This window comes from Haliotis asinina, chromosome 16 (assembly GCF_037392515.1).
Source record: "Haliotis asinina isolate JCU_RB_2024 chromosome 16, JCU_Hal_asi_v2, whole genome shotgun sequence".
NCBI classification, from domain to species: domain Eukaryota; kingdom Metazoa; phylum Mollusca; class Gastropoda; order Lepetellida; family Haliotidae; genus Haliotis; species Haliotis asinina.
In genome coordinates, this window is record NC_090295.1 from 40,005,359 (window position 1) to 40,028,274 (window position 22,916).

The 22,916-nt window shown below is 43.0% G+C and overlaps 2 protein-coding genes across 2 annotated transcripts in view; one reads left to right on the top strand and one right to left on the bottom strand.

Annotated features, from left to right (window-relative positions):
* Window positions 1-944: 944 nt before the first annotated feature.
* LOC137268914 (uncharacterized) lies at window positions 945-11,197 on the top strand. Its single transcript, XM_067803521.1, has 14 exons — window positions 945-1,004; window positions 1,690-1,869; window positions 2,491-2,743; window positions 3,888-4,051; window positions 4,911-5,124; window positions 5,670-5,843; window positions 6,491-6,675; window positions 7,395-7,554; window positions 7,737-7,848; window positions 8,404-8,554; window positions 9,650-9,794; window positions 10,029-10,194; window positions 10,369-10,559; window positions 11,080-11,197. Exons 1-14 carry the CDS (start codon window positions 999-1,001, stop codon window positions 11,139-11,141), a joined length of 2,163 nt encoding a protein of 720 aa, XP_067659622.1. The 5' UTR covers window positions 945-998; the 3' UTR covers window positions 11,142-11,197.
* Window positions 11,198-12,141: 944 nt separating this feature from the next.
* Window positions 12,142-22,916, bottom strand: part of LOC137268722 (uncharacterized) — a 33,158-nt gene continuing 22,383 nt past the window's right edge. Inside the window, exons 16-26 of the mRNA XM_067803312.1 lie at window positions 20,454-20,633; window positions 19,076-19,280; window positions 18,696-18,866; window positions 18,053-18,237; window positions 17,491-17,650; window positions 16,907-17,018; window positions 15,802-15,952; window positions 14,977-15,121; window positions 13,755-13,920; window positions 13,103-13,293; window positions 12,142-12,230 (exon numbers count right to left, since the gene is read on the bottom strand). Coding sequence (XP_067659413.1) covers window positions 12,190-12,230; window positions 13,103-13,293; window positions 13,755-13,920; window positions 14,977-15,121; window positions 15,802-15,952; window positions 16,907-17,018; window positions 17,491-17,650; window positions 18,053-18,237; window positions 18,696-18,866; window positions 19,076-19,280; window positions 20,454-20,633 — 1,707 coding nt within the window. The 3' untranslated portion in view covers window positions 12,142-12,189. The remainder of the gene's footprint in view (window positions 12,231-13,102; window positions 13,294-13,754; window positions 13,921-14,976; window positions 15,122-15,801; window positions 15,953-16,906; window positions 17,019-17,490; window positions 17,651-18,052; window positions 18,238-18,695; window positions 18,867-19,075; window positions 19,281-20,453; window positions 20,634-22,916) is intronic.

Consider the following 22,916-nt stretch of genomic DNA (forward strand, 5'->3'; position numbering starts at 1 on the left):
CTTGCCGCGAAGGCAAATACAAGCAATTGTATATAGGCAATTGCTATTCTGCTCGTGTGTGCTATGCTGAGACTGCACACTGGGATTTCAGTAGGAACTGTACTGACTACTCACTCACTCTCTGACTGGCATTAAACTGTTCAGGTATCGTTTGTGAGGGATGACAAATGTTTTATGACTCCATAATTGTGTTTTGACATTATACGATACAGATTTTATCACTCAAGACGTACTTATACAAATGTTCCTTTGACATTTACGTGACTGTTTTCGCGAACATTAGACAGTTTAATGGCAGTGTTTCACATAATGACCAACCCAAGACATAAGGTCTCAATATCACACTTGATGGTCAGCTAGTCTTTAATACAATGACTTATACACTGTGTTTTATAATATATGATATACAGCATTCAGTCTGTCGCTGCCCTTTTCCTGGCGTACCAGTGGTTGATATAACGAGCATCGACCAAAACCTTCAGGTAGCAACACAGCCCCCGATCCTTGAACTCCTACCAGCATTGGTTGCACGAACCTGCTCTGATCCGGTTCCAAATCCACATGAGCACATTACGTATGTTCACATAACACATAACATATGGCTTGCATTAAAATATACATGTGACCTGCATGTCGATTCACTTGTCTCTTATCGCATTTAGTACACTTTCCTAATCACAAAGAGTTGGAGCTGTTCAATAGTCTGCTTTGGGTAGATATTTTGTTTCGACAACAGAAATGTATTTTCGCTCTTATTTACCAAAGACATGGGTTTAGGGGAATGTTTGGCATGCAAGTAATGCAAAACATCTTCATACAATTCATTATCACATGAAAGACAACAAAAATAGAAAACTCAGTGAACAAGCAAGAAATGTTATCTCTGTACTGTTTATGAACACAAGTCAAGTTCCCACCTGTCTAGATCGGTATCTATCAAGGTCATTGTCGAATTCTGTACACGGCCATACTTGACATAATACCTAGCACCTGACAACATGCAGGTAACCGTAGCATTGATAGATTTATAACTTGTTCAGTGACATACACGCAAACATATTTATCATTTCATTATAACACAAGGTTTCCTGTCCTGAAACTTGCCTACCCTACCTTAAATGTTGAATCCTTGATGTCATTTTCTGTTTCAATCTTTGTCAAGAAAAGCACCATGGTCTTCTCAGAACTTTCCAGAACCCATTCCTTGTATATGTGCTGGGTGAGGATGGGTTGGTCACAACTGTTGGTGTGCCGTTGGCTTTCCATCTTCTTGGAATTGGTTGACTCTATAATATAAACCACATTTGATTACGTTACCGTCCCATGGGTAGAGGCCCTGCCCAGACACGATCATGTCAGCAGTTCGATCCTTTTTTCTGGGGAGATGGGGGTGATCCATTTTGTACACATCTACTGGGTTGGGGGTTGGGGGTTGGGGGTTGGGGGTTGGGGTTGTCAGCAAAAGTGGGCATACAAATATTATTAAGGATGGGGGAAGGAAGGTGGTGCATGGCCATTGATTTTGTACGTAACATGCAGGTCACTTATTTTGTACATAAACGTTACGAGGTGGTGGTCATTTACACTGTACATGCTTCTCCTTAAGAAACATGATCAACCATCCATAATCAAAGAACATTGGATGATGGGACCTGATGTTTCCTTGGTCACCGCTGCTGTATCTTTCAGATACTATTGACCTTCCTCTTGGGACTATATGTTGCTCCCGCCATAGCTGAGGTAGTTCCTGTTACCATGGGCAGCCACTGGGAGGGCGGGTTCGAGGGGAAATTCTGTATCCCATTTTCTGTTGACGTCACTTCCTGGAAGGCACACATGCAGTTCAGCGAACCGGTTACAAAACTCGAGGTATGAAGAGGGTGATCAGTTTCCTGTCTGTTTCTGTCTGAATATGTATGTATGTATGTATGTATGTGTGTGTGTGTGTGTGTGTGTGTGTGTGTGTGTGTGTGTGTGTGTGTGTGTGTGTGTGTGTGTGTGTGTGTGTGTGTGTGTGTGTGTGTGTGTGTGTGTGTGTGTGTGTGTGTGTGTGTGTGTGTGTGTGTGTGTGTGTGTATGTATGTATGTATGTATGTATCCACACAAATTCTTAGTTGCCTTTTCTGTGGTGTAACCAAACCATGATGCTTGTTTTCATTACTTGCTCAATGTTACATTTTCAATATAGCGTTCACATTTTTCTTTAAGTGCCAGATAAAGGCCTTGAGCGATTAGGCAACTTGCGCAACATCACTGTGTACCTAGACATCTGGAGCATGGATGGCCCAGTGGGTACAGTCGCCACTGTTTGTCGTAACACCAGCCACTCATCAGGCTTTAACCAATGCCAAATATAGCCAAAAGCGACATAAAACCACACTCACTCACTCGTGTCTTATTCGAAGTTCATCTTGTATTATGCTTGTACGCTCCTATACAACTAAAACCGTGGACACTCGCTTATAAACCTTACTCACTCACTCGCTCTAGATATGGTTGGCCGACATCGAGTCTCAAACACCAGACGGGCGAGAATTTGTCATCGTCAACAAACCATTCGACGGCGACGAGCACAAAGGCGACAGCCTCTGCATCAACTTCCTCGGCCACGGCAGCGGGGACATCAGCCCCACTGTCAATCTGACTGTAGATCTCCCGGAGCCCACCACGACACAGACGACGACGACCACCACCGCTTCTCCGACCACACCCACCACTACGAGGACACTCGCTCCTGGGGAGAGTAAGACAAATTGTTAAATATTTATATTTGTTCCAGGTGTATGAACTCGCAGCTTGCCTGAGCAATGTCCATTTGAATAAGACATAACTTCCTATAGGGGTTCCTTGAAATTCAAGCAATGAATGGCTGAGCTTCACAGCCTTATTGTTGAAGCGCCCTTAGACCAGCGAGTGAGTGAATTTAGCTTTACGCCGCACTGAGCAATATTCAAGAACTATTGCGGCGGTTTGTAAATAATCTAGTCTGGACCAGACAGTCCAGTGATCAACAACATGAGCATCGATCTTTGCAATTGGGAAACGATGACATGTGTCAACCAAATCAGTGAGCCTGACCACCCGATCCCGTCAGTCGCCTGTTACGACAAGCATAGTCGCCTTTAATGGCAAGCATGGGTTGCTGAAGACCTATTCTATCCCGGACCTTCACGGGTCCTCTATGATGATGCCAGATAAAACTGAACTTTAGAGCTGTAGCTTTTTTCATCTTCATCGAAATGTGATTTAACTTGACCTTAAGTTCTGAAAGACGAACTGAATTTACGTGTTATAGTTGTAAACTTTCTTTATTAACCATGTAACATCTAAACATGTATGTATATTTCAGCGTGGCCCCCAACCACCGGTGAGTTGTTACAGTCGCTGCCTTGTTCCAATACCCCGGGCCCACTTGCACAAAGTAATCTTAGCGCTGTGACTATCTTAAGCCTGTGTTGGAGAATGGGGGTTACAATCATTGTAGCGCTATGGTCGCTTTGCGCAAGTCAGTCAGTCAGTCAATGAGTTTCTTCTGCGTAACGAGCCAACGCTTTTATCATTAGGCAGACTTTCATGAAAGTAATCGTACTGTGGAAAGGGCCGTGTCTCTGTCCTGTTGAACCGAGACTGGTACAGATGGGCTTCTATAGATCGGAAAGATGAACCCGTCTGTATCGTCTCATGAAACACAATCCATGGGTCACAAATGCCAAGATAGTGATGAAATTCATGTCATTAAATTGTCATTAAATTCATGAATGGATCACTGAAAGTAAGCAATGACAAACGGTGTTTGCAAAAAGGAACACGTATGGATAGCACCATTCTGTTCATGTAAGTATGTGTTTCACGTCCAAACTGTTCAATTTCCCAGAACCTTTTTACAGAGCCAATAACTCCTCTCCACAAGCGGCACAACATCACATCTCAGATGAAGCTGAGTCAGCACTATGGTAGCACGTGGGAGGGCGAGTTCTGCTTCGACTTGAAGGAAGAGATAGTGGCTTGGGAACTCGACATACACTTCAGTCAGGAGACCAAGTCCCTCAATGTAAGCCCTTCATTACCAGCACATCAAGCGGTTGTGTAGGTCCCTTCACCACCAAACTCTTGAGCATACTGGTTAGAATTGGCCATCAATGAGAATGTCCAGTGTATGTGATTTGTATTTAGGGTAGAAGTTGATACAACAGGAAGACATGCAGTTATGGTTCATTTCAACCGTAATTTCCACATGGCGGTGATACCCGTGAAGATCTTCATTACTGATCTTTACTAACCCACGCTTATCGTAAAGGCGATTAATGGGATCAGGTAGTCAGACTCGCTACCTTGCATGACACGTCATCATGCCTCAGTTGCGTAGATTGTCCTTCACACTGGCCATGGTGATCACTGGACTGTCTGGTCTTAACTCGAATATTTACAGACCGAGGCCATATAGCTGGAATATTCCTTGATGACAACCAACCAACCTTCATTACAATTACCGATTTTAAAAATAATAACTATCATCATCATCATCATCATCTAAAATCGCTGCATCCTGTCTTAAAACACAGAGCATAAATATGAAGTTTAGTTGCCATGGGGAATATCATTGTTGTAAGAGTAGTTCTAATGCGTTTTTGTGAAGAATATAGATTTGAATCTCCTAAAAAGTAAAACGTACCACGATTCAGAGAAAGACAGTATCACACCAACAATTGCTGTTATATTCATCAGACCAAGGAGGGGGACCCCCTCTACTCTCTATCCTAACACTCGTGGGTTTTTATGCCAGATTCTCCACACTGTACGATTTTTCGAACAGAGCTTCACTTGCATGTGTTCTTGTATTTCACCGATTCTGTGCCACCTTGACCTTATCTCTCACAGTGACGTCTAAACAGCCCCACGTACTCTTCCAGAACTATGACGGAGACTTCATCAGCGACACGACATCCTGTACAAAACACGCTGTCCTTGTCAACAAGAACACTAAGGGCGTCCACTACGGCGGCAGCAACTACTGTGTCAGGATGACCGGGCAGGTGTGCGGAGGCGGCGTCCCCACAGCATACGCCGTGCTCGTCGACGTCACCAACGACGACCAGACAGTGCCCAGGGTACCACTGGTTGAAGGTGAAGTAATCAAATAGACCCGACATATCCAAGGTATTAGTTTTTTGGGTGAGATAAAAACAACAACAATGAAGCGGCACAGGCTTGAACATGGAGTGAAAGCAGGACAGCGTACAGTTCAGGGATATTACAGGTATCAATTTCAGCTGGAAGATAAACATATCAGTTTCTGTCCGAGAGATAGCCATGGAATATTTGTTGGAGCATATGAGGTTGGAAAGGAAACCTAGGACATTACAGACTCATTCAAGTGCCATTTCATACATTTAAACAACTTTGTTACATTTACAGATAAGCAAAGCCAACAAAACTGTTGCATTTTAGAAGCCGTGGTGGCTGAGTGGGTTAGATCGAAGACAATTAGGTGGCTGACTCTGAGAGTGTGCGGATGGGACTCAGCCTAACAATAGCACGAGAATCTGTACTTTACTGAGAAAACGTAATCCCAAATATAACATCATATTTTAGATTTAGATTTCATTATGTTTTGGAAATATATATTGCATTGAGTCGAAGTGAGAGTAGTTTGCTGGGATTAACTCCAGGGGCCCAGGCCACTAAGTACAACTACGGTGAAATCCTGATGAAATCCATCTTGTTCTACGAGGCTCAGAGATCCGGGAAGCTCCCCCCTGACAACAGGATCCCCTGGAGGGGGGACTCCGCCCTCAATGACAAGGGCTCTGGAGGCGAGGATCTGACCGGGGGATGGTATGACGGTATGTTCACAAACTGACAGTGATTCATAAGCTAGTGATTTACACATAATGGTATACTGGACTTTGATTCAATTTAAGATTCAATATGATTATGGAATGTGGGCCTGTCGGTTACATTAACCGACAGTTTATTTCAGTAATTTTTTAACATCAACATTTTCGAGAAACAACCCATTCTTTCATGACTTCCATGCCATGTAGTAAAGCCACGGAACAACTAAAGGAACGGTGAAACTGTGTAAAATATCTATTACATGCATGTGTGTCAATAATCCGATGTGAAACAGTGAAATCCTATCTTCTTGAGCGTGCAGTTCCAAATGACATAGGTATTTCAGCTTTGACTGTTTATGAAGTATGTCTGTTTCTCCTTCGACGTGTTATACTCCCTAGTTGAGCTGTTTGACGCCATACCGATGAGTCTTTAATCTGAAGGCTAAAGTATTTACGACTTGATGACGTCTACGAGGAGTCTGTAACAAGTGATCAAGTGATTAGAGGAGCACCTGTACCGAAATGTCTCACAGGAAGATCAACGAAGATGAAGTCATCATTGCTGACAGAGCCTCTAATTACATTGTATCACTGTTGTTCAGTAGAGAGACATTAAAATACTGTTAAGCATCTATTTATTCTCTTGTTTGCAGCTGGAGACAATGTCAAATTCAACTTCCCCATGGCGTTCAGCACAACTCTCCTGACGTGGAGTCTCATCAGGTACATGGACGCCTACAATGCTACGGGGCAGTTGGAGGACATGTACAAATGCATTAAGTGGCCCTTGGACTACTTCATCAAGTGTCACACCAAGCCGAATGAACTGTGGGTGCAGGTTGGTATATTGGTGGCGGACCGGCCCGGGGTAAAATAGGCCTTCAGCAACCCATGCTGCTATAAAAAGGCGACTCTGCTTGTCGCAAGAGGCGACTAAAGGGGATCGGATGGTCAGGTTCGCTGACTCGGTTGAGACACGTCATCGGTTCCCAATTGCGCAGATCGATGCCCATGTTGTTGATCACTGGATTGTCTGGTCCAAATTAGATTATTTACAGAACGCCACCATATTGCTGAGCAGGAATATTGCGGCGTAAAACTAGCCTCACTCATTCCCGTCATGGCGACCTCTCCTGAAAAGCACGAGGGAATATTTTACGTTGTAGTAAGCAAAATTATAAGCATATTATGGCAGCTTCATCATAATCAGGTGTGGAGGACAGGTGTCCGAAACGCTATTTCGAAATGTCTTTCTGAAACGTTCTGAATCACCTGATGAAGGGCTACGGACATACAGTGAAACATTGTGGTCCTCATTATAAAGACGCTGACATCCTCAAAAACTCTCTTCCTTTGTGTATCTCTTTTAAATGCCATTCAAAGATCTATGTTATTCTGAAAGCTATTATTCAAGGTCTGACTCATATGAAAGGGGTCATTCTGAAATAATGATCAGATGTAATGGATCGCTAGTGCCGTTCCCTGGTTAAGTCAGTGGACAGATGCTGGATGTAAATTAAAAGGTATGTTACCTTATGGACTAGTGTTTTGTTTCAGGTTGGAAATGGCGGTTTGGATCACGGATCGTGGACAAGTCCAGAGCGCATGACCATGTCCCGCCCAGCTTACAAGATTGACACATCGGCAGCAGGTTCGGACGTCGCAATGGAGACTGCTTCCGCCATGGCTGCTGGGTCCATAGCGTTTAAGGACAAGGGTGAGGCACGTGCTGCAAATCCTTTGCAAAAAAGTTCTGAATTTCAGTGAGGAAGTGAGTAGCGTACTCATTCCAACACTGATGGAAATTATAGATAAAATGAACTATAACTTCCATATTCTCCAATTGTACCAACTTCTGCCATATATAAAAATGAGAGACGTCCGACCTTGCCATTCTAGACCCCGCCTATTCCGCCACCCTCCTAAAACATGCGAAGGAGCTGTTTGAATTTGGTAAAAAGCACCAGGCTTTCTACAGTGCCAGTGTATCAGCCGCCGCTGGCTTCTACACGTGAGTTACAGCAATAGAATTTTACCGCCATCATGATTCATCTCGGCTAAAAGTAACTACGACGTTCCAGTATGGAGGATCGATGACATGTAAAGTACTTCCCGACAGAAAAACTGGTCTCCGATACCAGAGTAACAGGAAATTCGAATTCATGTAATCTATATCTTTATGTAATCACATCTCTATAGGTTTGGAGACATTATTGTCAAAGGAAATATGACGGGTAAGTGAACAGAACCTTGTGGCAGCCCTATCCGACACTGGAGTAGACTGGGGAATAAATACCAGGGCGTTCCTCGTACATGGTGCTCTATTGAGCCAAAAATATATGCCGGTTTGATCAATTTACTTGGAAAAATGCGCACATACTCTTTATTTTCACTGGAATAATTATTGTGCACCTTTTCTCCCTTTATCTTTGTATTTAGTTCCATATAATTAACAACGTTCATTGTAGTTTGGGCAGGCGGTACACATAAATGTTCAAAACATAGCTCACCTGACCCATCCCAGTGACCTCATACATGCCTTCCATGCTTTGTTGTATTGCTCCAGGTCGCAGAACTTTACCGATGAGAACAGCTGGGGCGGGATGTGGCTGTACAAGGCTACAGGTGACAAGACCTACCTCGACTATGCCGAGCTGCACCACATCGGCGTGGCGGCCTGGGGGTTCTCCTGGGATGAGAAGGTGGCAGGAGCTAATGTAGGTCCTCACAGCTTCCTAGAATCCTCCACAAATACAAGTGCGTTAGTTGCATTTACCCTCGATTTCAACAGTCTATGGATGATATCAAGGGGGTGTGGTGGGTGGGTGGGTGGGGGTCGGGGGGTGGGGGTGGGGGTGGGGTCGGGGGGGGGGTAATGGGTGGGGGGTGGGGGTAGTGCATACAGTTATCTATATCACAGCTACCGTGGATATATAACTTGCATACAGGGAGAGACGAGGTTGAGATTCTGTTTACCGTAATTAATCATTCTTTATTAGTTTTCAGTTAAAAATGTACATCTCTGAACACAGCACTGCCATCAGATTTGCAGTGCAGCTATGTCATAACGTTGTGACGTCATCAAGTTAATGACCTCAAAACATTGTCAGGGCATTGTACAAAATCTACTGTCAAAACCATATCTCCAAGGAGATCGTTTGGAACACAGGTTTGGTTTATCAGTTCTCTCTAACCTTAACAGGTGACTTTACTTCCACCCAACACCCCCAGCGTGGGTAATGTAATCTAAATAAAATGAGTACATATTACAGTCAACATCCATCAGTGCATGTAGTTCCATAGATAAAAGTCCCCATGTAGATATATATTCAGTATACAATGTATATTTGTTTCAATTATTCACCACTACATGTAGCTCGTTATAACGGTATACTTCGAAATAATATAAGACAAACTATCAAACGTCAACTCGGTCTTCATTGTATACACGGTGTAAGTTTCTAGGCTATTCCTTCAACGTTCGTCAAGTGACTATTCCTTGCCCCATCGTCATTCACCTGACAGAAGGACCGGGAATAGTACACAATAAAGGAGCTGACATTCGTAATATTTTACCGTGTACTGGAATACGAACTTCTATACTTCTTCTTCTATGCATTTCAAGAACCTTCTTTGAAATAACCCATTTCTGGGGTCTTCCGTGATTTGCTGGAATATTGCTAAAAGTGACCTAAATCTAACTCACTCATTCACTCGTTATATTAGTGTGACTGTTTCCCTCTGGTTCTCAACCCTGCATACACTGCATACACGTTCCTAAACCTGTACTACATAATGTCCTCGTCCATCAGATGCTTCTGTATGAGGAGACCAAGAAGGACATATACAAGAAGGACATCGAGGACACGTTCACGATGTGGCTTCCGGGAGGAGATGTCCCTTACAGCCCCAAGTGCATGGCATTTAGACTTCAGTGGGGAGCGCTCCGATATGCTTGTATGTGTCATGAAGTCCCTATGCTTTGTGTAGAGTTGCATGGATAGTGATCATGGAAATACATCACATCCATTTCGTGTAAAAGTATCAGTTAGAACTGGCTTATCGTTTCATAAATGCGTCTGTTTAAGCGAGATCAAGATTTACATTCGTATTGGTGAAGGTTTTGCGTTATGCATGTTTGGGGGTAGTATATAAATACCCTAAGTCACCCACGAACTCTTTTCGTTTCAGCCAACACAGCTTTCGTGGCCTTGGTTGCTGCGGACAACGGCCTTCACACTGAGGAATACCGGAAGTGGGCAATGTCACAGCTGCATTACGCCTACGGAGACACCGGAAGGAGTTATATTGTCGGATTTGGTGTCAACCCTCCCGTGAAACCACATCACCGAGCGAGGTTTGTAAAGCAGCCATACTTGTCCTCGTGGCTGAAACGTGGCTGTATAGGAGACTACCTCATCGCCTGTTCTCGTATAGGAAAATATTGTTCACATGGCTGGTCACTTCTTGAAAAATGAATTTCCCTGTTTTACATGTTTTATTATGATACTGATGTGTTTCCTTCAACAAGTTCCTGTCCTATGCTTCCGGCACCATGTGGATGGGATGCCCAGCTAAACAAAGGCCCTAACCCGCACACGCTGTACGGCGCCATGGTAGGCGGTCCTGGTCAGAGCGACGACTACACCGACAGCAGAATGGACTACGTCAAGAACGAGGTGGCATGCGACTACAACGCAGGCATGCACGCCTCTACTGCAGGTGTGTTGATGAGAAAACAAGTTCGATGTATATATAATAGGGTTTTGCTATGCGGCAAGATGCGGTCAACACACTACACATACTCATCCGGAACTTATGTTAAGGACACCTTTTCTGCATTTTCAAATATACCGAACTGTATTAATTGTTCGAATATCTTCATAATATGGCATTGTTCCAACGGTGATTAATATATATATATATATATATATATATGTGTGTGTGTGTGTGTGTGTGTGTGTGTGTGTGTGTGTGAGTGAGTGTGTGTGTGTGAGTGAGTGTGTGTGTGTGTGTGTGTGAGTGAGTGAGTGTGTGTGTGTGTGTGTGTGTGTGTGTGTGTGTGTGTAATCTACATTTTAATCCTTATGGAATCGGTCTCATCTGTCATAACATATACATGGCCAGATTACAACGATCAATAGTTATTAAACTTGCATGCAGAATTTTATCTTCACAACTTCACATGATATTTAAGGCGGCGTTTCTTATGTAACTATAGTTTATCACGTTCCCGTTTCAGCGCTGCAACACCTGGCTCTTACACACGAACTTCCAGCAACATACAAAGACATTTGCCCTTAGAAACACTAAGTATGATTCTGCAAATATAGATACCAATAAAGTCAACACGGCCTCTATTGAAGACTTTTTGTTATGATTTGTGAAGAGATAAGACACGCCTTTTCAGGGGTATGCTCTGGTTTACAAATCAGCGCTACACAATGCAGTATATATTTTATATTCTTATGTTTATATATTAGATATATAAATTAGGTCAACACCGCCACTATTCATCGTCAGCCAATAATTATCTTATTTCCTTAGACTTAAACAGTCAGACAGACATACAGATTTTTCTGTCTTCAGTTTCCTACTATATCCTCAAAGGCATTGCCTTCATATTTAACCCATTGAATGTCCTGGCCATATTTGTTACTGTTGAGTAACTTGCCATAGTTATGCCAGGATTCGATGACCTGGTGTTGAATCTCTGATTCGTTTTCATTAGGATTCTTGGTTCATTATCACCACACCACTAAGTTTAAAGAATAACTGTTTACAACCAAATCATTACTGCACCTTCCAGGTTCTTGTTACTGCTCATACACGCATGCATTCCAGATATCAGTCTCAACCAGCTGGAAGAAAACAGCTACAAACTGCCTGCGTGTTCCGGAAGGATTTCACAACCATTCTGTAGAACCAATCCTTGTTGGTGAACAGTGGCACGTTTTAAGTCCCCTGCCATAAAAGATTCTAACACCTGTGCACTGGGTGTATGGGTAATTCGCACATGCCTATGTACTGTACACTCCAAGCAGTGACAATACCCTAAGGACCTGTAGAAGTGTCTTTAGGGTCCTTATAGGATAGCACGTTATGCTTGCCTTCAGAACGCTTGCCTCCCCATTCTACAGGATCAGAGGGTTGTTGTCAGTTACTTCAGCACTATTTCAGCGATAGTGTAAATCCACACCAATACGACTCAGTATTAACTTCTGGCACTGTATATGAACGCGACCACATTGACAGTATCAGACGACTGGCATCTGAAGTGTCAAAGAAAAGACGAGTCGGATTGTTTAGAAGAATTGTTTATTGCATGATAGTGTAAACATGTATGTTGAGTTTATTTCGGATACAGATTCCTCAGGTACAGAGATTTCAGAGCTGAAACAACAGAAAATGCATTACATGAGATTACATACAAAGTTAAACACATATGTTACGACACCTATCCATTACACGTTACGTCTACTTTCTTTATGTCAAAGAATCACTCACATCACAAGGTGAGAAAGTAGACAGAAAATGCCGTGTGGAAGAAATAGGACTGTTTCAACTGACACTCCAGGAGGATCACTGAGTGGCCGAGGAGGGCTTCACGTCAGAGGCGTAGCTACATTATACAAAAATGTCCTGGACATGATTTTGGGTCTTCAGTACTTAGTCTATCTAAATATAAAGCTTTGAAACCTATTTGGCTTACAAGAAAACTTACCCAACCTAGCTAAAACAAAACACAACGAGCGCGCGCGCACACACACACACACACACACACACACAATAAAAAAAACAAAAAGCAAGAGAACAACCCCAAAACACTTCCCCCCCAAAAACAATCCCCTCAAAAGACAAAACAAAACAAACAAGCAAACACCCCCAAAAAAAACCAAAAACAAAACCGAAAAAAAAAGAAAGCCATGTAGCCATCCTCCCCCCCAAAAAAAACACACAAAACAACAACAACAGCAAACAAAGAAATAAAAAACCCAAACCAAACCAACAAAAGAAACAACAAAAACACCAAAAAACCCCAAACCAAACAAAACAAGCAGAAAAACAGGAAAAACAACAAATAAACCCCCAAAAGCCCGCTTTTACGCGAATGCACGCTGCTAACAGTACACTCCCACCATTGCTGAGAATACAGCGGTAAATACACCCGTGTTCGATTGCCACAACCATGTCGTGGGAAGCTTATATATATATATATTCAATGTTACCCCCGAGGAAGGATGAAGCTGGCTATGTTCACGCACCTGCAACTCCTCCCTGGAAAGCGGCGTTATAGTCACATGCTACTTCGTTCCTGACATAGTCTTCTCGCTTGTCGGTGTAGGTCCCGGACTTGTCTGGTCCCCCAACTAGCGCCCCAAATAGGGTGTGGGGGTTCGGACCCGATTGTCGCTGGTCGTTCCAGCCACAGGGAGCAGGCATCATTGGACAGGAGCTTGAGGAGAAGCCATGAGATGATAGGTGAATATTTAGAAGGATAGGACATAGCTTCGTGCACATTTTCAGTGTCTCATATGGTATGTGAAACAGGTAACTCTAAATCTACAAATTTATCCATCTGTAAAATTTAGACCGGAAATGTACACATCAGTGGGCAACTCGTGAATCAGGGCTCCGTTTCACAAAGCTCTGTTAAGCCTAAGATCTCGTAACTTTTCTCGCAGCATTCGCATCCCCTATGCTACAGTATAGGAGGCACAATGGCTACGAGAAAACTTACGAGATCTTAGGCTTACGAGAGTTTTGTGAAACGGGGCCCAGTTCGATTTCACCACCTTGTACCCATCTATGACCTACCTCCTCCTCTGCTCAGGTCGTTGAAAGGTATAGACTCGTGTGTAACCTACCTTCCTCTGTGATGAGGGCGTTGAGGGGTAAGACTCTTGTGTAACCTACCTTCCTCTGTGGTGGGGTTGTCGAGGGGGGTTCTTCCCGAATCCAACAACGTAGCTGTGTCCAGCATCTCCCAGAGCGAAGTGAATCTGGCTTTTAGCCCACTTCCTGTATGCTGCAGCATTGAGGCCTTCCTCTGCTGCCATCAGTGCTGTGAACGCCATGTTATCTGAGGGGATATTGAAAGGGTTTGAAACATGAGAATCACTGTAGATGAATGCTGATGAAGGTGCCAGGTGAATTAGGGCGTAATCGTTTGATAACCTGGAGACATAATAGAGGTGAAACAGAGTTCGAACACCCTATCAATAGTTTATGGTTCAATTCTGGTTCAATTCATCAAATGATGGGAACATCTACAAAGAACAACCGAGTGAATATGGCTTTGAGCAATGTTCCTGCCATGTCACGAAGGGGATATCAGAAATACCCTTCACACAATGAACCATGTGGGGAATCGAACTCGACTTTTCGGCGTGACGAGCGAACGGCCAAACACTAACCCTGAAATACCATAAGTATGACTCAGGTAAGTACTACTGTGGACATAGACGTTGTACCAAAGCAGTTGGAGTGGTTGAGGGAATAATAGTTTGGTTTGTAACTGAGTCACATCTTTCAATTCCATGAACGGTTGCTAGTCTGAACAAAGTAAAGATAAATTAAATACCTCAAGGTCTGTTTGAATGGTCAGCATTACAGTAACATATCTACAGTCGCCTTACTCTGTGCCTGTTCTAATACCACTTTATGGCCAAAGGGTTCGTGGCGTGCTGATGAATTGTTGCTTGTAAAGAAAGTGAATGAATGAGGGGGTTTAGTTTTAAGCCGCACTCTGCAATATTCCAGCTATATGGCAGCGGTCTGTAAATAATCGAGTGTGGACCAGACAATCCAGTGATCAAAGTCATGGGCATTTATTTGTGCAGTTGGGATACGATGTCATGTGTTAACCATTTCAGCGAGTCTGACCACCCGATTCTGTTAGACGCCACTTACGACAAGCATGGGAAACTGAAGATCAATTCTAACCCGAATCTTCACGGGTTGAAACGAAAGTCAAACTTCAGATTTTCTTCTAAAAGTGTGTTTAATCAATTATTTTCGAGTAAGGAAAGCATGGTCTACTCTATGCTAGCACTAGTCACTGACTTATTTTGGATACAAAACTACGTGTTTGACACCTTTGGAGAAGGATCGTTGTTTCACAGTCGAGTCTACATACTGGCATATCTGATAGCTCCCCACTGCAGTCTGTAGGCGAGGCCGTTAGGGGTGTAGGGGATGGAACCGCCGGGCATCCAGTCATGGTAGGTCTGGACAATGTCCTGCTTGTACTTATCCTTCTTGGTCAGCTTATACAACAACACCTGGACAAGGAGTGAGTGAGTGAGCGCAGATGTTTTACGCCTCTTTTAGCGGTATTCCAGCAATATCACCTCGTGGGACACCGGAAATGGGCTTCACAAGGAGTAACAAGAGTGCGTTGGTGAGTTTTGAGAAGCCTTTGGCAGTATTTCAGCAACATCACCTCGTGGGACACCGGAAATTGACTTTACATGTAGTGTCTAGAACACGAGTAAACTTTGTCAAACGCCATGTGCTATCTAGTGGACGATTTTGTATTGAACATCAACAAGAGATATCAATGTAAAGTTCAGGGAAGTGTCACAAGTTCGAAATGAGTTGAAAAATAAGTCAACAAAAACCCGTTGTCCTGAACGAAAGTCGAAAGTGAATGTACACCAATGTGTGATGACGATCTGAAGTGAAATCACCCGGAAATGGACATCAGATGGTGGCGTGTTTGAGGTTAGTACAATAACTGGGCGTCCGAACTTCCGTTTCCGGTGTTTCGGTGAAAGTTGTGAGACATATACCGTGTACTGAATTTCAAATATATCAAGGTTTGAGGCATTTACTCCCGTTCGCCTGGCAATTTACATTTTTGGGACCTGAAACGGGCCATATGCTTTATTCTTCTTCCTTTTCGACTTGTGTTTGTTGGAATTCGCGAAAAGGTAACCAGCTCGTTGCCATAACAACTTACGGTTTCTCCCGCTTGTTTGTCATCCCAGGAGAACCCCCATGCTGATCCGTTCTGGTGGAAGTTCTCAGCCGCCGTCAGATACTTCTGCTCCTTGGTGGCCCAGTAGAGCCAGGCTCCTCCCCAAGCCAGCTCGTCCTCGTAGCCCATTGACCTGGTCAGGAAGCAGGGTTAGGTCAAGGTGAGTGAATAGTAGCTGGATAGACTGGTCAGTTTACTTAAGTTCATAATCACTTGTGACGCATGTTCGACTTCCAGCATGGGTACAGTGAAGTGACCTCATAGTGCTATTTCTGGAATCATTATGGGATTTTTTTTGCATCCCGATATGTCTTTTCACGGCTAATATATGGCTGTCTGTGTTATTCTTAATAATTTCATTTTTATTTGAATGCTGCTGAAATGTTGCTGAGGTCGAGGAAACCGTCCTCAGTGATGTACCATATATCTGTAGCTCAATACTATTGAACTATTGAAGGATGGCTAGTCTAGTGGTCACACAGAAGGTTGGGTGGGATTTTGTTTAACACCGCACTAAGCAATATTCCAGCTATATGGCGGCGGTCTGTAAATTGTCGATTGGACAATCCAGTGGTCAACAACATGAACATGGATCTACATAACTGGGACGCGATGACATGTGATAACAAATCAGAGCACCCGATTTCCTTAGCATGGGTTGTTGATGACCTGGATTTGCATACATTGTGTGAAATCCGCACCTCAGGTCTGATTATGTGGAAACACTTTAGAAGATAACGATGAAGGGAAATTGTTCCTGTCCTGCATAATATAACTGTATACCCCAAAGAGCTCAAAGGATAACATTTGTGACATGATCAGAACATCCACGCACCCTTGAGCGGCCATTTAGTCATGCCACAGTTGTTACACTAAGAGCTACACCATCTATTGTAATCAACCTTATTGGACACAGTCCCGCAGACTTCATTACCCACCTGTAGTAAACGAACTTTTTACACACAGTCCCACAGACTTCATTATATACCTGTGGTAAACAATCTTATTACACACAGTCCCACAGACTTCATTACTCACCTGTAGTAAACAATCTTATTACACACAGTCCACAGACTTCAATACCCACCTGTAGTAAGCGGCGGCCTGATTGATGCAGTCGGTGTAGATGCCGTGGTTGTTGAGGGCGAAGTCGTACAGCTCTTTGCCGTGTTGAAGCAATTTTGCCGCATAAGTACTGTCTACAAAACACAATCAACGATAGAGTCACAAACCGGCGCTTCTAATGTGTAGTTAGATTATGGCCTAGTGCACGTATTTCAAATTTAATTTGTTCTTTTCAATCCGTAAATACCTAAGTATTATGTAAACTTCTAATTTTGTATATTAACCACAATCTTTCTATTGTCATATCTTGTGGCAGGTATGTCATAGGCTAGGCTTCCTGTTTTGATGTGGAATGAGACAAAGAGATGAATGTACGCGTGTGTGTGTGCGTGAGTGCTTGACTGCTTGAAGTAACATGGCTACCCAAATCAGGCACTGACTCCATGCCGTCCAGTCACACCGACCCGCGACATTGTATTAAGTAACATCAGTCATCGTGTATTAGTAAGCAGCAGTAGGTGATCGAACCTCCCCGTCGCTGCTGTCCAGACAGACCACCAGACCATGGTCTGGAATGATAATGATACAGTCATCTACGGTACTCACCTTTATCCTTGAATGCTAGATATCCAGCTGCAAAGGCAGCAGCGGTCTCAGCGGCGACATCTGCGCCTGGACAGGAAGCGGAGATCTTGTAGGCTGGTCTTGCCATGGTCATATCCTCTGGGCGGCCCCAATAGGCGTGGTCAGCACCACCGTCACCCACCTGGAGGGTCGGGGAGGTAAGGTTGCAAATGAGAGCGTGAGTTTAGTTTTAAACTGCATTCAGCAATATTCCAGGTGTATGGCAGCGGTCTGTACATAATCGAGTCTGGACAAGGTAATTCTGTGGTCAACAAGCCTGATCGTCGATCTACGCAACTGGGTATTCGATGACATTGGTGAACCAAGTCAACAAGCCTCACCACCTGATTCCCTTAGTCACCTTTTACGACAAGCAGGCGTTACGAATTCTAACCCAGATAATCACGGGTAGGTTATTAATGAAGCATCTCATAATCGTATACATTGTGTTGGCCTAGATAAGAGTTTGGAAGACGCCGTCGTAAAATAGTTTGCTTATCAGAGGGATATGGATAGAGAGAAGGATTCAAGAAGGAATACACACCTGAACATAAAACTCGTTCTTGCTGACATGGGCCTTGAGGAAGTAGTCGAGCGGCCATTTAACGCTGTCGTACATGATGTCCAGCTGTTTGGCCTTCTGGTAGGCGTCCTTCCATTGGATCAGACCCCAGAGGAGCACTGTGGTTGAGTAGGCCATAGGCAGCCCAAACTTCACATGGTCTCCAGCTGCAAAAAACACATATACTGAAGTCGAATCAAATGTTTATGCAGGCAAATAATATATGTCCCGATAACACAACGAAACAGACTCTACATGGCAACACACGGGATAACTGTGTAATAATCTGGAATGACACCAGGTGTTTCGCCCTACCAGTATGACCCACGACCTTCACAATAAACGAAAATACTATCGGCATATCAGTGGAATATACGGACTCATAATGAGGGCATATTACATGGTAGAGAGCGTTGATAAGATTACTTAATATGTGGGGGACATCTGTAATCCCACTCACACATTGGTTGAGTGCGGTGGAAGGAGAAACACACATAAACTATTACAGACTGGCTTGTACTTTAGGTTGTGTGTATTCTGGTATTCTAGCTTGTTCATTCATCAGATCCTTATGTCTGACCAGTTTCATCAGAAGACTTCAGAGAATTATTTTCACTCAACTGACCATCATACCATCCTCCCGTGAGATCTTCACCCCCGCTTCCCTTGTCACCCAGGGCGGAGTCACCTCTCCACGGAATGCGGTTATTTGCCGGAAGTTTACCAGATCTCTGCGCCTCGTAGAAAAGGATGGACTTCATGAGAACCTCGTCGTAGTTATACTCGGTGTGGTCAGCTGGGGATAGATTAAACTCATTCCTGTATTTTTCAGCATCTCCATATCCCAAATAAGACAAAATATTTGTTTAGGGGCTTTCTCTGCTCCCATTAATCATACTTAGTTCCTGTCATTTGCTTCTGATCTTTTTACAGCCGGCCTCAAGACACATGATGAAACACTTTCCAGTGGTACACGTGTCCAACATGTCTATCTTGAATACTTACGATCCTTGGGAATCTGGACCTTGAATGGATCTTTCCCGAGGTTGGTAAATTCAGCAGATGCGCAGGGTGGTTTACTTCCTGAGTAGGAGCCGGTGACAGTGATGGACAAGGAGGATCCCTTGTTGATGATGCCGTCGTAGGCTTTGTTGACGATCTTGAAGTGGGTGCCGTCTGTGTTCTTTGTAATCATGTCACCTTGCCATTGCTGCCGGAAACGTAGAAGATGTATATGTCAGGAAGTTAACTGTGGCTTGTAAGAATATCCATACATGCCAATCTGTCTGTTTCTGATAATCATTAAAACGAGCATTGTCTGTTTCAGATAACCATTATGATGAGCACTGTCTGTTTCAGATAACCATTATGATGAGCACTGTCTGTTTCAGATAACCATTATGATGAGCACTGTCTGTTTCAGATAACCATTATGATGAGCACTGTCTGTTTCAGATAATCATTATGATGAGCACTGTCTGTTTCAGATAATCATTATGATGAGCACTGTCTGTTTCAGATAACCATTATGATGAGCACTGTCTGTTTCAGATAACCATTATGATGAGCACTGTATGTTTCAGATAATCATTATGATTAGCACTGTCTGTTTCAGATAATCATTATGATGAGCACTGTCTGTTTCAGATAACCATTATGATAAGCACTGTCTGTTTCAGATAACCATTATGATGAGCACTGTCTGTTTCAGATAATCATTATGATGAGCACTGTCTGTTTTAGATAATCATTATGATGAGCACTGTCTGTTTCAGATAATCATTATGATGAGCACTGTCTGTTTCAGATAACCATTATGATGAGCACTGTCTGTTTGAGATAACCATTATGATGAGCACTGTCTGTTTCAGATAACCATTATGATGAGCACTGTCTGTTTCAGATAATCATTATGATGAGCACTGTCTGTTTGAGATAACCATTATGATGAGCACTGTCTGTTTCAGATAACCATTATGATGAGCACTGTCAGTTTCAGATAACCATTATGATGAGCACTGTCAGTTTCAGATAATCATTATGATGAGCACTGTCTGTTTCAGATAACCATTATGATGAGCACTGTCTGTTTCAGATAACCATTATGATGAGCACTGTCTGTTTCAGATAACCATTATGATGAGCACTGTCTGTTTCAGATAATCATTATGATGAATACTGTCTGTTGCAGATAATTGTAATGACGAGTACTATACGTTTCAGAAAATCATGATGACACGTACTGTCTGGGATGATGACAATGTCCTTTCCAGTGCATGTATTTTTGTTTCAGTAATAAGGACAATGTCCCACATCGAGTTACTTAGCTTTTGTTTTTTTTAAGCATCATTTTTTGAAACTGTCACATAGTGTCTTGAGTTACCGAAAATCCTGTGATGGCCTCGCAGAAGGTGATGTCTAGCAGCCATCCATCGATGGTGTCTGTGGCCTGGACGTTGAATTTCCCCTCAAACTTCCCTGTGTTGTCCCGGATCCCTGACATCTGCACCTTGTCTCCATGACTGCTGGCGACCAACGCCGCCACAAGAAGTATTTGCCACATCTGCGTATACCAAAACAATTGTCATTCATCCAGTTCTTCAAGCTGCTATTTGGTTATATGGGCAACTACATCACTGTTGTGGGGCATATGCCAACTGTAGCTGTGTCCTTTACCTACCTGGCCTTTAGATCCCATGATGTTATTGCAGAAAATTGATTAATCACTGACATGACTAACCATTGCTCACCAGTTTTCCATCTGCATTACTGTGTGTATTATGTATCTATTATAACCGTCGGTATATTTCTCTCCCCCACTCACTGCCTCACTCATTAGCAATTTTGCAAACTTTAAGATACTTTCTTATGAAAATGAACCGTGTTTTTAAAATTTATTTGATATTAAATCACTAATTTTCAACAGCAATATAAACTGTTGGTATTATGGAGATACTTAGCCGTTTAATCCTTTGCAAAAAGACTTTTCCAAATGACCGATTTGTTTTGTACATATAATTGTATTAGATACCTACTAAACAGTAAAACCCGACGCTTTCCTTTTGGCAACCCCTGGTAATTTAAATGTCATGAACAGGTTCTCGTATTGTAGTCGGCACTGCTTTTGCCAGAGAATTCACAGGGATCAGGAAACGGTTTTATTAAAAAACCCAAGCACAAACGGCAAATGTGTACGTTCCCCAACATTTAAAAAAAATCACCAACCCCCCCCCCCCAAAAAAAAAAAAAAAAGAAAAAAGAAAAAAATATACCAAACCAAAACAAAACAAAAATAATACCCGAAAAAGTGTAACTTTTTTTGTTACAAGGTTATGTAATTAAGGTGGAAGCATGCAGTGCCTGTCTACAAGGATCTGGCATTACCAAGAGAGAGTTTTCAATACGTACCCTGCCCAAGGAGTGTCCTGAACAAACTGATGACAATTCGGGACAAGGTGTTCGCTACTTATCTTGTTACAGTAGAGAAATAGGTAGGTACTGTCTGTTCAAAGGTTAAATCAAGTCAGCTGAATGTAGGTTGCTGAATAGATTACAAATAATCTACAATTAGTGAATAGTTGAATGGATAATATATTCCATCGTTTCTATTCCAGTATTTTTACCACCGCTAACATTAGAAATTGGCTTTTTATGTTTTGATTTGACCAGTATCTGCGACTTGGCAAGGGTACACATTACCTCAAGACTAACTAACAGCCCCAGTTATATCTCCAAAATACTGACTAGTTTACCCACAGAATATCAGTGATGGTGCCAGGCATTTAAGGATAAACATTTCATGGTCCTCTTTACCTAATAGGTGCCTCGCTCAATAGCTCTAGGTAGGGGTCAGTCATGGCTTCTTATGGAGCTAATAAGTGGCTAGTTTGTAGGTTCGATTATGACCCTTGAGACATCTATCATTCTGGGCTTTCCTCGCAGTGTAATGTCCATTTGTTGTTGCCAGAATAAGCCAACCAACTAGGATCGGATCGGAATTCCAAAACCTATTCGTGTTTTATCACACGATATGGAATTGGGGTACTTTCTGGAACTTTCAATAAATGTTACACGTCTATGGAAATTCACCTCGGTGATTTGTAGAATATACTTTGCTGAAAGTCGATGCACCTTTACCGGTTGCAAAACAAACAAAACACAAGAGATACAATCCCATTACCCCCCACCCCCAACTCATACACACAAAAACAAAACAAGACATAAAAACCAAAAACCAAATAACAGCAACAACAAACACACGTACACGCATGCACGCGCACACGCACGCACGCACACACACACGCACACACACGCATATTGGAAAAGAAACATAATTTGTAACTGACCATTGTAAGGTTACAAACAAACGGCTTAATACCACCTAAACAACGTTTTCTGGCGGATTTTGAATACCCCATGTTCCACGTTCAAACACATGCACTCTCTCTCTCTCTCTCTCTCACACACACACATACACACGCACACGCTCACGCACGCATGCATGCACACATACACACAACACACACACATTTAAAAGTGCCATATCACTGTGTTTGATTCTAGAAAATAGACCTGGAAGTTGGCAGGTGTTCAGAGTAAGTGTTGAAGCCGCACTTAACAAGTAGATAAGGCACGACTTAGGTGGGAACAGCCACAATAATGGCCTTGGAATGTTGTATCAGGGAGGTGGGGTACTTGACACCGGCGGCGACTTTGCCGCCATGTGAACAAGTCAAGATGTTCTCCAAAACACGATGAAGGGACACCTAGTTAACTTTCGCCTTCCCCGCCTGAATGAAATACCAGGTGTGAGTGATTGAGTGAGTGAGCGAGTGAGAGATACTAG

What these genes read in the sequence shown, in the direction of transcription:
- LOC137268914 (XM_067803521.1), top strand. An exon ending in CAGGGTACCACTGGTTGAAG is followed by an intron (nt 5,125 to 5,669) that starts GTGAAGTAATCA and finishes GATTAACTCCAG; the next exon opens with GGGCCCAGGCCACTAAGTAC. An exon ending in AAACCACATCACCGAGCGAG is followed by an intron (nt 10,195 to 10,368) that starts GTTTGTAAAGCA and finishes TCCTTCAACAAG; the next exon opens with TTCCTGTCCTATGCTTCCGG.